The 15134-nt window shown below is 49.5% G+C and overlaps 4 protein-coding genes across 4 annotated transcripts; 2 read left to right on the top strand and 2 right to left on the bottom strand.

The window, feature by feature from the left end:
- Positions 1-250: 250 nt before the first annotated feature.
- On the bottom strand, positions 251-6940 carry N7520_000301 (ATP-dependent RNA helicase BRR2; the record flags this gene model as incomplete). Its single annotated transcript, XM_057134236.1, has 1 exon — positions 251-6940. One exon carries the CDS (start codon positions 6938-6940, stop codon positions 251-253), a length of 6690 nt encoding a protein of 2229 aa, XP_057000172.1.
- A 350-nt stretch (positions 6941-7290) lies between these two features.
- N7520_000300 (mismatch repair ATPase MSH1) lies at positions 7291-10391 on the top strand (the record flags this gene model as incomplete). Its single annotated transcript, XM_057134235.1, has 3 exons — positions 7291-7656; positions 7709-8630; positions 8683-10391. 3 exons carry the CDS (start codon positions 7291-7293, stop codon positions 10389-10391), a joined length of 2997 nt encoding a protein of 998 aa, XP_057000171.1.
- Positions 10392-11789: 1398 nt separating this feature from the next.
- Positions 11790-12770, bottom strand: N7520_000299 (ribonuclease P subunit p30 family protein; the record flags this gene model as incomplete). The annotated part of the gene is made up of 2 exons (XM_057134234.1): positions 11790-12619; positions 12695-12770. The coding sequence occupies 2 exons, from the start codon at positions 12768-12770 to the stop codon at positions 11790-11792; spliced, it is 906 nt and encodes a 301-aa protein (XP_057000170.1).
- Positions 12771-13207: 437 nt separating this feature from the next.
- On the top strand, positions 13208-14426 carry N7520_000298 (casein kinase II subunit alpha/alpha'; the record flags this gene model as incomplete). The annotated part of the gene is made up of 4 exons (XM_057134233.1): positions 13208-13322; positions 13438-13811; positions 13867-14286; positions 14340-14426. 4 exons carry the CDS (start codon positions 13208-13210, stop codon positions 14424-14426), a joined length of 996 nt encoding a protein of 331 aa, XP_057000169.1.
- Positions 14427-15134: the final 708 nt, after the last annotated feature.

The following is a 15134-nucleotide window of genomic DNA, read 5'->3' as shown; positions in this document are numbered from 1 at the left end:
AAAGGGAAAGGTGAGTGAAGGGGGCAATTGCAACGTGACTATTTGCGGGGTCACACGCCACTGATCTACGGGATTGGCGGATTCCACATCGTTGATCATTGATTGATTGATCTATTTACTTGGTCACACTTGTGGATAAGATGGAATATAATGGAAATAAACATACGCCTTTTTTCATCCTGTATAAGCTCCCAACAAATAGTGTAGAAAAACTATTATTACAAAATCATCCCAAAACAACATAGATCGTTTACTCTTCCTCTTCACTCTCATCCTCATCCTCATCCTCATCCATTCCTTCAGCAGCGGTGACAGTGAATGTGGGGGCCTGATCCACACCGACGTAGCTGTCGCTCATGAGGTAGAGAGTGAGCTCATGCTCACCAGGTGTAGGTACAACATATTCTAGACGCAGCTCTAGCTTGCGACCAATAGTGACACGCTTGATTGCCAGCAAGTTCTTGGTCTTCTCATCACCGACCACAAGCCACCAGTTCTCCATCTTCTGGTTGGGGTAGAATGGGGCGTGGACGACGGTATCGGGCTCCTCATCGTCTTCCACCTCCCGTTCAATCTTGACCTTGAGGTAGGCAGGGTCACCCGATGTGATGTTCTCGGGATCTTCAACCTCAAAGTCCAGTTCGATGTTGGGGTACTTCTCGTTAGTGAAAGCTGCCGCTTGCGCCAGTTGCTTATTGTTCAAGCCCAAACGCTTGACCAGAGCTCCGTAGTCTTTGTTCTCTGAGGGGTCCATGGCATCCATAAACTCAAAGATATCATTGATGCTGTGAGAAAAATCGAAATTAGTAGCTGTTCGTGATTCAGATATTGGGGAAAGATGGACATACTTGAATTCCTTGGCAGCCTCAATAACTTCGGGCGAGAAGTGGGGAATCTGCTTAAGGGGGCTATCGCGGTCCCACATGGCTTGGACTAGCATCTGGGATAACTCCATAGCGTTCATGGCGTTGAGATGGCCCTCAGAAGAAAGCACGTCCACACAGGCACTGAGCAAGTTTAGAACCTTGCGAATGATATCCTCCTGGTCCTTGGCGAGATCAATTGGCAGTTGCATACGAGAGAAGTGAGCCTGGAGAAGGACAAACGCCTTGAAGTGAGGCGAGTCAAATGCAGTCTCCGACATCTTAACTGGACAACGGTCATAGACTCGGCGGAGAATATGCTCCTCATGACGACGCATTTGAATGGACTCGAATTCGGTGGCCGAAGTAACAATCTCCAGAATACCCTTCAACTTGGTGCGAGCCGAAAGGGACAACAAGAAGGTTTGCATGGTAATGAAGGAGATGTTGTAGTACGCGCTGATCATGGCGGCGTTGAGAGGAGAGACGCTGTCATCGTCCTCGTCCAGGTCAATGATCTTGGCCTCAGACAATTCCTTCAAGGTGTTCTCCACAAGCTCAGACAGGAACGTGCTGAGCCCCTCGTGACTCACATCAGCGAGACCGTAGAAACTGGGATTGGCCAGCAGACGACGATAGAAGTACGTGTAAGTCATCCAATCCACTGCATCTTGAGTGGAAGCGATGGTCTTGGTGCTGGCCTCGGTGACAAAGGCATCGTGCAAATAAACTTGCAGATGGCTTTCCACCGGCAGGGCCTCACTAAGGAACTTCTTGTAGTACTCACGCTTAACAGCAGGCACCATCAAAACACCGCGACCGATCTTGTCTTGACCCGGCCGGGAAGCCTTGCCAAACATCTGAAGGATCTCACTGATGGGGTAATCAATGTAACGATGTTCGCGGCCATCGAAGAACTGAGTGTTCATGACGATCACTAGATGAGCAGTGACGTCCAGCTCCCAACAACAATCGCGCGAGGCCAGAAGGACCTGAATGGCACCGATGCTGAAAAGGTGGATGACAATACGCTTATCAGTGGGGCTCAGTGCCTCGTGGTAATATCCAATTCCGTGAGACAATGAGGTAGCAAGTGTCTGCTCTTGAACACGGCTGAGAAGGGGTGCTAGCTCCTCAACATCCGCGTTCAGGAATCGGTCTTCATTTTCATCCATGCCGCATGCCGCCAAAAGATCCACGGCCGTAGAGCGGGTCTGCTTTCGACTGGGCACGAAAATCAAAGCGGGCTTGTCAGGCGACAGCTGCAGAATAGATTGATAAGCTGGCCGGGACATCGCCAGCATCAGGGAGGGGAAATGAGGAATGGTAAATGATTGGATGTGAAGTTCTAGGGGAATTGGCCGAGCATTCGGACTGAAGTTGTAGATGGTGTGCTTGTTGGCGCCAATCCACTCTCCAATGTCCCTAGCATTGGCAAGCGGCACACTCAATCCCACAATGCGCATAGCGTTCTCTGTCTGGAGAGCGACATAGTGCATACGGGAAACAACAACTTCGTAGACGTAGCCACCATATCCACCAAGCATGTGCAGCTCATCAGCAATGAACAACTGTACAGTTTGGACATTCTTGCGTCTCTGCCATTGGCGGGAAAGCACATCCCATTGAACGGGGGTGGCAAGAACAAGATCAGCCTTCTCAAGAAGCTTCAGGTCGGCGGTGGTCTCCCCAGTCAGCTTAACAATGGTCTTACCGCCGCCAATGCCACCCAGTCGCTTCTGCCAGTCAGCGAGACGGAGATCGACAAGCTCTTGGAAAGGAGCAATGTAGACTGCGCGGCCGGTCTTTTCAGTTGACCAGTGGCGAAGTAGTGACAGTTCGGCACAGACTGTCTTACCACTGCCTGTCGGTGCACCAATAAAGACGTTGTCATCCGAATCAAAAACAGATTTGAAGACCTGGGTTTGAATCTTATTGAAATGTTCCCAGTCGGGATAGAGCTTCTGGTACTCCTCTCGCTTCAAAGCCTTGACAGGTGCACGCTGCATGTCCAGCAAGGGGGTGTGAGGAGGGAAGCGCTCGGGCAGAACCAACTTTTGGAAAGATACGGCGATCTTCGTCTCAGAGTGCATCCAGCGATCCGAGATCAACGAGATGAAGTAGTTGGGGGGCATCGGCTCCGTGATAGGAACGGTGAATTCAACCAGGTGCTCGTTCATCTCAGATTGAGCGAACTCACGACGCAGCAGAAAGCGATCGTGGAACAAGATCTCTTCACCATCGCAATCTTCCACCAAGATCCAGAAATCTTGAGCATTGCCATGGATGGCATCATCCCAAACAAAATTGGGGGTGAGGGTCAACTCAACACGAAGCAACGAACGAGTAATTGGCTGAACCTGAGCCTGAACTTCAAGTCGGGGGAACTTGGAGACTAGATCACAAACAATACGTCCGGCCTTGGGCATGCCAAGGAGCTCACCCATGCGTGGCGGATCCAAGTCAAAGTAACTAGACCATGGCACGTCGATTCGCTCAGCCTTCTGCAGGATATCCCTAGGGCAGGTAGGGAATTGACGCAGAGGGGACATTGTGGGCCACATGCGCTTCTCCGCCATTTTACAGAGGTCAAGCGCAGTCTTCGCCACAGATGTCCATCCCTTCTTCAAGCAAATTTCGAAAATGGCCCGAATAATACGACCAGCCGACTGTGTCACGTAAACCATGTCGGCCATCAGGGCCAACCCGTCCAGCTTCAGGCGAGAGATATAAGCTTGTAAAAGGACGTTGATCTTGGCATGGGGCTCATCAATTGTCTCTTTAACAGGAATCGGGACTCGACCCAGAAGCTTGCCCAACTCCAATTTCTCATCTTGACGAACAGGGATGTACTTGAACTCGTCACTCAGAGCAAAGATGCGGAACAACTCAATAGTAGTGATAGACGGCTGAAGATGCTGAGCGTAGGTGAGCATGGAGTTGTGACCAATGTAGTAGTGTGAAGAGATCCGACCAAGCTCAGTTGCCTGGAGTTTTCCGGTCTTCTTCTCATACTTGACTAGTCCAGCTTTCTCGAGAATGGCAGCAGCAGAATGAATAAGATCAACCCGCTTCTGTTCTAAAGCATCATCGTTCTCGTAATCAGCACCGACACTGTACAAACCCGGCGAACGAAGCATCCGAACGTAAAGATAGGTGTAGCCTAACCATTCCACACCTTCATCGCGAGTGCGAACATTGCCTAGAACAATCTCAGCGTTCAAATTGTCGGCAAGCTTGCTCACAAGTTGAGATTCAATTGGCAATTGCATATTCAAAAGGGAAAGGTAGTATTGCATCTCAGCCTGCGAAGTGATGATGATACCCTCTCCAAACGTGTCATATTGAGGTCGACCAGCCCGTCCGAGCATCTGTAGAACATCCTGGGGGCTCAGCTCAACCCAGCTACCCTTCTCGGGGGAGTAGACCTGGGTTCCCTTGATGATGACAGTGTGCGCAGGGAGATTGACACCCCAAGCCAGGGTGGCAGTACACACAAGAACCTGAATGCTACCATCGGCGAAAAGTGCCTGGACAGAGTCACGGTCCGCAAGACTCAGACCAGCGTGGTGAATACCCAAACCGTAAGGCAGAAGATCTTTGAGAGAAGCATCATCAACAGACTCAGCCTCCTCGGACAGGATGGCACGACTAGCGGCATCACTGCGAAGGATTTGTCCAATTGTTTCCATCTCAATGGCCTTATCCCTGATATACTTGGCTGTCTTGGCGGTTTCCTTTCTGGAATGGACGAAGATGAGCATCTGGTTTCGGCGTTGACCAACCTGCTCTAGAACCTTGTTGTAGCAGATGTCATTCATCGTCTTGAGCTGCTTGATGGCTTTCTTTTCGGTGACACCGATGAATTCCTGCTTCAGAGGGCAAGGACGGTATGAGCCATCGAAATGAAACACTCCCTTTTCAGGATCGGCGCGCAGGAAGTTTCCAACGTCACGGTAGTTAGGGAGGGTGGCACTGAGACCAACAATTCGCACAGGGTCACCAGTCTGCTCAACACGTCGAATCGTGCGACTGACGATGCTTTCAAGAACAGGGCCACGGTCATCATGGAGAAGGTGAATTTCGTCAATGCAGATAAGACGGACCAGGTTAGTGTAGCTGGTTTCGGAGGCCTTTCTGGTAATAACGTCGTACTTTTCGGGAGTGGTGACAATAATTTGAGTGTCGGCAATTTGCTGTTTGGTGAGCTGACGATCACCAGTGAGCTCGGATACTCGAATGCCATATGGCTCAAGACGCTTGCCCAGGTTTCCAACTTGCTCCTGAACCAAAGCTTTGAGGGGGGAGATAAACACGATCTTGAAGTCGTCCAGCATAATCTCCCCAGTTTCGGGGTTGCGATGCTTGCCAATTTCCCGCAGGATAGCCAGCATAGCAACGTTGGTCTTTCCAGAACCCGTTGGGGCACAGATGAGAAGATTGCCGTCGTCGTGGAAGGCCGAAGGGTAACACTTGGTTTGGATCCGGTTAAGTTCCTTGGAACTTCCGAATCCAACGCGAGCCCAGTCGGGCAGCTCAGTGGTTGGGATATTCTTCTCCCCGGGGTCCCGCTTAGCTTTAGGCGGTGGGACATGGATCTCCTCGTAGCCTTTGAAAGTGCGCTTTGTGGAGCCCTGAGGAAGCTTAACATTAGGGTTAGTCATAAGGTGGTTGCCCTGGTGGAAAACCAAGTTCTCAAGGTTGATAAGCTTCTTGGGCTGTAGACCACCAACTAAACCACCTTCAGTAGCTGGCTTCTCCTCTTGTGTTGGTGCTGAGGGAATATCAACGTCCATCAGATCCAGCTTTATCTTTTTCTCCGGACGATCAGCGAGATCATCACGAGTAGCCTTTCCGCGGATTTCATCCAAAATAGATCGGTGCCCAGCCTCGACCATTTGACTTTCAACAAGATTGCGTGCATCGGCATCTTCGGCAACCTGTCTCCAGCGAGTAGCCCAGACGACTTTGTCACGATTTGTCACCAACCTTGCGACAACTTCGGCATGCTCGTAATCGAAAAGCTCCATCAAGTCATTTTCAACATCGCGAAGGGGTCTTTCGGATCCATCTTCCGCTTTGTCGCCAAGAATTTCCAACGCTTGCTGAGTCTTTTCTTGTTGAATGTGTGCATCTGAATATACCGCTCCGATTTGGCGTTGCAGCCAGTAGGCGTCGATCTCGCGAGCAGAAACATTCAGCCCAGTTTTATCTCCAGCCTTATCATCACGGTCGAGACCACCATCAATGACCATTTCGTCGTCATCGCCGGCCTCTTGGGTAGCTAATTGATCGATATCGGGTTGTTCTTGGTCGTCTTCGTCTTCGTCCTCGTCGCTATCTTCGTCTCGGATTTCGTTAACGGTGCCTGTGCGTTCATCGTCTTCGTCTTCTTCGTCGAAGACAACTGCAACACCTTGGCGTTCATCGAGCTCTGCGTCCGCATCATCGAAGCCGCCATCCATATCCTCGTCCTCATCTTGTGCCTCATAATCCGTAATTTTCTTGCCGAGGTTAACAAGTTCGTTGAACTCTTTCGGGTTCATGGAAGTGCCCATAAGATCGTCAATTTCCTTCTTCTTGTCGAAATCCTTGAGATCTTCATCCTTGAGGTATTCCAAAACGGCGTCGGCGGCACTTCGAACGACTTCGTGGGGAACGTCGCCAAGGTGGCTTCCGGTAATTGTGAGAATAAGATCGTAGGTTGCTCGAGTCGCAGGTGTTCGAGGGCGATATTTCAAGCCTTCGATGAGGGCATCGGCGGCAGAGAGGATGCCTTGGCCTCGTAATTGTGCTGGCTGGCCACGTCCGCGTTTTTTCTGCTCCCGGGATAACACGTCTTCGCCTTCGTGAATCGCACCCCGTTCGATTTCGGTCGGACCGGCCTTCTTTTTCGACTTGGGCGCATCATCGCGTGCTACTCGTGAGCCCATCTCTCGGATCCCGATACGGCCTGCAAGAGACTCGGGGTCTCCGCTAGCCTCATCGTTGGTCTTGCTGATGAAACGACGGTCCGCCTGGAGAACCAGGTTGGACATCGCCGAGTACTTATACTGAGAGATATTTTGGTCCGCCATTTTTGTGATGGTGGAAGTGTGTCGTGTAGCGGATTAGAGAAGAAAAGAGAAATGGGTAGGTAAGTCGCGCGACTTGAGTCGGCTCGATTGCGCCGATCTAAAAGGCGTCCACGCCGCACGTCAAAATTGAGGGATTCAGTGAATTCAAACGGTCTCACAGACCTGGCTCATCCTCCGGCCGCAAGTAATAAGACTTGATTAGGTGGGAGAAATGGAGGCCAGGGTTTTAGTGTTAGGTTCACAGCAAAGGAGAAGAAGCTCGGGAAGATTTCGGTGGCGAAGGCGGAAGAGAGGGGAGCTCCTGGTTCTGCCGCTCACCAGACGGTCAACTCTCTGCATGCGCCGTAACAATGCGCATAAATGGGCCTTCAATCTTACGGTTGAGTCGATTGTTGTCTTCCTCGCGCCCAGCTGTACATATTCGTCTTACACCAATTTACAAATGTCATACTCATCGGACCATATGCCACCATGCGCGTCGCACTATAGTACATCCACGCGTCTCTATCAGCGCGACAGCTGATATCCGAAGAGGCGCCAAAACCCAGGCCACAGTCAAATTGCAAGATCTTCCACAGGGCGTTATCAAATTGGACACATATGATGATGGAGTTGATGATGCTCCCCGGTACCCTACTGTGGTTCAAGGACACCGCAACAATATGCAGCAATTCAAAAACTGTGTGATCCTGACCAGAGTAGGGGGCTTCTATGAGGTATGTATCACTCGAAATACAGAAACTCAAAAGTGCTAACAACGTTGGATAGCTTTACTTTGAGCAAGCCGAAGAATTTGCGCCATTGCTTAGTTTGAAGCTAGCATCCAAGAAAACCAGCGCCGGGCCAGTTCCCATGGCTGGTTTCCCCTTTTTCCAATTAGACCGATTTCTCAAAATTCTCGTCCAGGACCTTAACAAATATGTCGCTATCAGTGAAGAATTTGCCCACGAGATGGAAGACAAAGCTCGGTCTGGAGGCTTGTTGTTTGATCGGAAAGTGGCCAGGATCGTTACCCCAGGCACCTTGATTGATGAAAAGTTCATCGATCCTTCCGAAAACAATTTCCTGTTGGCCATATATCTAGATAATTCTGCTTTGGAAGCCCAATCAAACCAACACGTTGACCCTGACTCCTCACAACATGTATTGTCCTCCGTCCCTCAACGTGTAGGGTTATCGTGGTTGGACCTTTCAACGGGAGACTTCTTCACTCAGCTGACAACGACTCAAACGCTTCCATCTGCCATTGCCAGAATCGGAGCTCGTGAAATACTCGTTGATCAGAATGTTCAAGATCTTATCGGGCAAGAGTTGCAGCAGCTTGTTGGACATGAGCATCGACTTGTGACGTTCTTTCAATTTCCGGAAACATTTGCGCCAATGTCAGAATGGGGCCATATGCTAGAGTCTCCAGTCCCGGAGGATATGCATGCAGCTTTTTCCCCTGAAGAAGTAGCCGCAGGGTACAGCCTACTCGAATATATTCGAGTGCAGCTGCAGGGATCGAATCTCAAACTCCAACCTCCACGTCGGAGACATCTGGATGAGTCAATGAGCATTGATCGCAATAGCCTGAGAGGGCTTGAAATGCTCGAAACCGCACGGGACGGTTTCGGGAAGGGCAGTTTGCTTCACGCAGTGCGCAGGACTTCTACCAAGAGTGGTGCCCGTCTTTTACGTGATCGACTCAGTAGGTTGTTGAATATTCACTTATCATTTGTATTGCTAATCATCCTTCGAAGCTTCTCCGTCTACGTCACTTCCGGTCATCAACGAGCGACTCGATCTTGTTTCGGTTTTTATCGAAAGCGAAGATCTTCGTGACAGCGTAATTCAACTGCTGAAGCGCAGCTACGACTCCCAGCGGTTAGTCCAGAAATTTGCCATGGGCAAAGGAGACCCAGATGATTTGATCTGCCTTTCACGGGCCGTTGAAGCATCCAAAGGTGTAAAACAGGTTCTTTCCGACTATGAACGGTTGGCTCCCGAAAGTGCCTCGGATGCTAAAAACAGTCTAACATCGATGATTTCACGCCTTTATCTTGAGGGGCCTACTGCACTCGCAGATAAAATTCTCGCCGCCATTGACGAAGAGGGCCTTCTTCAAAAGCAGCGTATCGAGGATAGCACTGCAGCTGAAGCAGCCAGTTTGGCACAAGAAGTTACCATAAATGAAGGTACTCCAAGTGATCTTGAGTCATTGCCCAAGAAAGTTAGAGCCAGAAAAAGCGACAAGACAACAGCTGAGCCTGAAGCCGGGTCGATCGAGACATGGATAATGAGGCGCGATGCGAGTAAGGTCTTAAATGCCCTGCATACGGAGTTAGAGGGTTTGCAAGATGCTAAAGTCGCATTAATTAAGCGACTCCGCGACTATGTTGGGTCTTCAGCCCTGAATTTGAAGTGGACTCCTGGTCTGGGCCATATCTGCCACGTTAAAGGAGCCAAAATCTCACAAGCATCTCTTGAAGAGTTAGGAGTCACTCGAACTGTGTCATCCACCAAATCCACCCGCTCGTTTTATCTCCCTGCATGGACGGAACTAGGAAATAAAATGGACCGCGTGACGGTACGGATTCGCCAAGAAGAGCAGGCAATCTTTGAGCGCCTACGCCGTGAAGTGATTCTGAATCTTGTCAAAATTCGCCGCAATGCAGCTGTCATGGATGAGTTGGATGTTGCCTGTTCTTTTGCCATTCTTGCTCAAGAACAGCAGATGGTTCGACCCATTCTCAATGAAGGAACCACCCACAAGATCGTTGGAGGAAGACATCCAACAGTCAAACTCGGCCTCGAGGAGAAGGGAAGATCCTTTGTGAGCAACGACTGCTTCCTTGGCGAAGAGGAAAGGGTCTGGCTTATCACTGGCCCAAACATGGCAGGTAAAAGTACCTTCCTGCGCCAGAATGCTTTGATCACAATACTCGCGCAGGTGGGCTCATACGTTCCTGCAGCATACGCCGAGATAGGAATTGTGGACCAGATTTTCAGTCGCATTGGGGCAGCGGACGATCTCTTCCGCGATCAGTCGACATTCATGGTGGAAATGCTCGAGGCTGCTTCCATATTGAAACAGGCTACCCCCCGATCTTTTGTGATTATGGATGAAGTGGGTCGAGGCACAACTCCTGAAGACGGGACAGCTGTGAGCTTTGCTTGTCTTCACCACTTACACTATCACAATCAGTCTCGTACGCTCTTTGCTACACATTTCCACAGCTTAGCGGATATGACAAAAAAGTTTGAACACCTGGAGAGATACTGCACAGATGTCAAAGAGACAAAGTCTGGCTCCTTCTCCTTTGTCCACCGTCTTCGAAAAGGTGTAAACCGAGAGTCGCACGCATTGAAAGTTGCTCAATTGGCCGGTCTCCCTCGTGAGACGATTGAGTTGGCGACAAGTGTGCGAGAGGAACTGAGGAACGGGGCTCTTCCATCGCGGTCTGTTTGAGACCAATCTCATGAATGGAGATGGAGTTCAAACAAATTCCAGTGTACCTTGATAGCGCACTTCCTTCCCCCAGGATGTGCTGCTTTATCTATCTTGGATATGTAAGTAGTACTACATACTGAAGTGGCAGGGAGGGCTTCATGCAAATATGTAAATTAATTGTTCACCCCCTTTACTATCAATCTACTTTGGTAGCGGTCCCGAAGGAAGATTAAGAAGTAAAATTGAAGATAAAGAATGTTTTCAGGCATCTTGATCAAGAGCAAGTGCTGATCCTAAGTTCAAAACATGGGAATCTAAGGTCTTTCGACTTTTCACATACATATGTAAAGTACGCTAGCCCCCGGGCCATTCAGACAACCATACCTAGAAAGTTCCCGGTCCGTTGCATCTCCTATCTCTCCTACTTCCGAGGTCCCATCATATTCCCTTGTAAGCTTGCTGGGGGCTTGTAATAGACGAGTCAGAATCGACTTCCAAATCAATCCTGAGAATGACGAGATCGATCTGAATATCTTTCTTCAATGCAATGGCTTAAAGCTACGAACGACTCGTAAATTCGTGAGCCTAGATATGGCTCAACTACACTTTGGCCGTTGGTCAATCTATGGATTTTTCTGTGGAGAATAGTGTCCTTCCATCTTCCAAGCATCTGCTACCTAGTCTCCTGCACAGTATCCCACTCAATATCCTACCTAAGCATATAGTATAGGGGTAGATGATATAGTATGTGTAGGCCGAGGGTTGGTCTTCAATGCCAGGAGTTATATGTACAGTATGTACAATTTCTTTTAGGCCAGGCGAATGGAGAAAACCATATAGAGTCGAAAATAGTAACAAATGACTATATACTGGCTAAGCAGGAAGGCTGTTTAAACTTCACCGGACCGCACATTACAATATGGGAAGATGACTTACAGTTCTCAAGAGAGACTAGAAAGTGAAATAAAGGGTATGTAATTCGCTCAAGACACATGGATATAAAGCAAATAGATAATGTACAACGGCATTGCTGTTGATGGAATTTACCCAGGAATACTGGCTAAGATTTTGCCCAGAAGGTTTGTGAGGTTGCTGCCACAAATGGCCAGATCAGGAGAACACTCTAATCCATCGGCCCCATCCAAGGCTAGCGGGCGAGTGGCAAAGTATAATCACTTTGGAAGGGCATAGAGCCTCGTGAATGTAGCCGACGGCCATCTAGCCTCGATATCTGACATCGGTCAAGGATGATGTATGAGTAAACTCGTGACGAGTCAACCAGCATATTTTCGTGGTGCTGGTAGTGCTAGGCTCGTCGCAAGGAGAGTAATGCCTGTCGATGCTTGGGAAGACGCCAATCTGCATGCCATCTGCCATTATGATCTGTGTGGATAGGAAACAAACGACTCAAACCAATCAGCTTGCATCGGCTCCTCGCGATTCCAGGCGAACTTTCTTCGCTCGTCGTTTCATTTCTCGTTTCGACAGCTGCTTTTCAGCTTCTTCGGCAACAGCCTCGGAGCCGATAGAAGCTTTCCTCTTCAAGTTATCAGCACCTTTATCCGACTTCTCTGCGCCTTTTTGTTTGTATGCGTTGTCTTCTGGATTGGCTTTCTCCCCACCGTGAACAATGTCAACAATACCGCGCCAGCTGTTTCGCTTCAGCCTGGCAAGCGCAATGACCTTCCGCGCCTCTTCGCAGATCGCCTCCTTGCCGCGCTCTTGTGACAGACCCCATACACATGTTAAATTGATCACATCCCACGGAGCTCGCAAATTCAAAGCTCTCATAGCCTCACTTGACACGATAATACCGCGGCCGCGTGTCGCCCGAACCAAGGCCATAGCATTCCCAATAAGATTTCGGCGAGCATCCACACCGCTGCCCGTGACTCCTGGACCATAGCAGATCTCCAGACGAACACCACGTGATACTGCAGCGGACAGCATTTTGAATTTGAAGTGGTATGGTAGGCGCACCGAAAGATCAAGTGAGATCACATCGCATTCCAGGTTGGTGCAGGCATTAAGAAGAGCTTTTTCGTTTGTAGGGCGAAGTGCGACCAGGTCGTATGCCTGAGTCAAATTGTTCAGCCGCTGATTCTGGGCGGGGTCGGAGAGGGTCAAATTCAGGCGGGTTAATAAATGGAGGGTTTTTGGTGGGTTGGGGGGAAGAGGTGGCGGTGTGAGGCTCGCAGGAAGCTTCCCAGTGATTGTTTGAGACAGAGCGATGGTAGTGTAACCAACTTGAGAGTCAGGTCAGTACCTCATGTGGCCTAGGAGTATCCAGGTGGGTAATTAGGGCTGGCAAAATGACTTACGTTCAGCCAGGAAATTCAGAGTGTGGGGCACCTCAGGGTCATCCGGGCTATATGGGACATTGAGATCATAGAACATGATGTCGGTGGCCTTTGAGCAATAAAATGGCAGCGATAGCCAAGTTCAAAGCTCCGGAGATCTTTAGCAAAGAATCTCAGGTCACGAAATAGTCCGAAACAGGCAACTTGAAAATCACTCCGGAGGAACCTTAGCCCGAGACACACAGTCTAACTGTTTTCGGACTGCTCTCCACACAGCAATCCCGTGACAAGGCGGAACAGGAGATCTCGCTCTCATATTAATATCTCCCCCTCCATTTTCCATTGCTTTCAGGACCGATCGATCGAACGGCTACGTTCGGGCTGGTCAGTTGCTGGGCCTTCTATTTCTGTATACCCTTCGACTTCCTCAGATTTCGACCTTTTTTCCTCGTCGCCCGGTCGCGACCCCCGCTTAAAAGCCCCGCCGTATCTGATTTCGATTGTGGGCGGATTCGGAAGCCATCTGCGATTATCATGGCGCGTGTTTACGCCGATGTCAACGAGCATATGCCTCGGTCCTACTGGGACTACGACAGTGTCAACATTTCCTGGGGTGTGTTGGAAAATTACGAGATTGTTCGCAAGATAGGTACGGTGAATCTGATTGGAGCCATCCCAACCCCGGAGAATGGCGGCATCACCTGCGCCCAAGCCGGGAGTGTGGGGTCCCTCTGATCGACCTCCTGCTGACCCATCTATTTTAGGCCGAGGAAAGTACTCCGAGGTATTCGAGGGCATCAATGTCGTCAACTATCAGAAATGTGTCATCAAGGTTCTTAAGCCCGTCAAGAAGAAGAAGATTAAGCGAGAGATCAAGATTCTTCAGAATCTCGCTGGAGGACCCAACGTTGTCGCGTTGCTGGATGTAGTGCGCGACAACCAGAGCAAGACTCCTAGCCTTGTGTTTGAAGCTGTCAACAATACCGATTTCCGGACACTTTACCCCCGCTTTACGGATTATGATGTGCGCTTCTACGTTAATGAGCTGCTGAAGGCCCTTGATTTCTGCCACAGCAAGGGTATCATGCACCGAGATGTGAAGCCCCACAACGTCATGATTGATCACGAGAAGCGCAAGGTTCGTTATTTGATATGATATTGGGTAATGACTCTACATTCTAACTCTTTTTCAGCTGCGTTTGATTGACTGGGGTCTGGCGGAGTTCTACCACAAGGGTACTGAATACAATGTCCGTGTTGCCTCACGCTATTTCAAGGGTCCTGAGCTGCTGGTCGACTTCCAAGAGTATGACTACTCTCTGGACATGTGGTCACTCGGTGCCATGTTCGCGTCAATGATCTTCCGCAAGGAGCCTTTCTTCCACGGCAACAGCAATTCGGATCAATTGGTGAAGATCGCCAAGGTCCTCGGAACCGAGGAACTCTTTGAGTACCTGGACAAGTACGATATCGAGCTTGACCCGCAGTACGACGAGATCCTCTCGCGTTTCCCCCGGAAGCCCTGGCATTCGTTTGTCACTGCTGAAAACCAGCGCTTTGTCAGTGATGAGGCAATCGACTTCCTCGATAAACTCCTGCGTTATGATCACAACGTAAGTTATACTATATCTCAATCTGAATTCCATCAGCTGACCCTCGATACCAGGAACGCCTGACTGCCCAAGAGGCTATGGCACACCCGTACTTCGAGCCCGTCCGCGCTGCTGCCCGCAACAACGCAACCCAATCCTGAACTTCTTTGGTGCGATGATGATGGCTTACCTGTCTCCTCTCTGCACTTCCTCCTGTTTTCCTATTTTCCTCCATGTCGCCCTTACGCCATCAGAATAAGCACCCTGACCTTATGGACCCTCTCCTTTTATCTGAGTTTTAACCATACCGCTATGTCGGTGCACGATCGAGAAAACGGAAGGAGAAAGATTCGACGCAGTCACCTGGCTATATCTTCACTAGGCCTTCCTCCCCCTCCCAAGTGAAGAGTGGTTGCAATGGGTGATCTGACTCCCGACTGGAGACGACATTGATGACAAGACATGACCTAATCTTCTTGGGCCCATCAAGCCTACATAGCCTCGGTTCTACAGACGTATTAGTGAGCGCAATAAATCAGTTGACGTCTTAGAGCGGGAATGGCTTTTCTTCCATACTGTCTAATTGTATAGCGCTGCCTTTCCTTGTCACCATTTCTCTTCTTTCCCTCGCCGTTGGTCCGGTGTTATGGTCTTGCCTTTATTGATCTATATATCGTACTTCTCCTTTGATTTCTTGCAATTGATTTGTCTTCATGCACAATTTCTAGAGCGATGAAGACCTTGTTCAAGGGAAATGAAGTATTTTGAAGTGTTTTGCTAATATCCAGCAAACCTTGGAACATTGAGTTTCGTAAGAAGTAATACAACGGAATGTCTATATCTACTAATGTACTGGAAATGACCTTCTA

This window comes from Penicillium odoratum (assembly GCF_028828045.1).
Source record: "Penicillium odoratum strain IBT 22623 chromosome Unknown utg000001l_segment0_segment0, whole genome shotgun sequence".
Taxonomy (NCBI): domain Eukaryota; kingdom Fungi; phylum Ascomycota; class Eurotiomycetes; order Eurotiales; family Aspergillaceae; genus Penicillium; species Penicillium odoratum.
The sequence above is the reverse complement of the archived record's forward strand: the minus strand, read 5'-3'. Positions and strand labels throughout refer to the sequence as shown.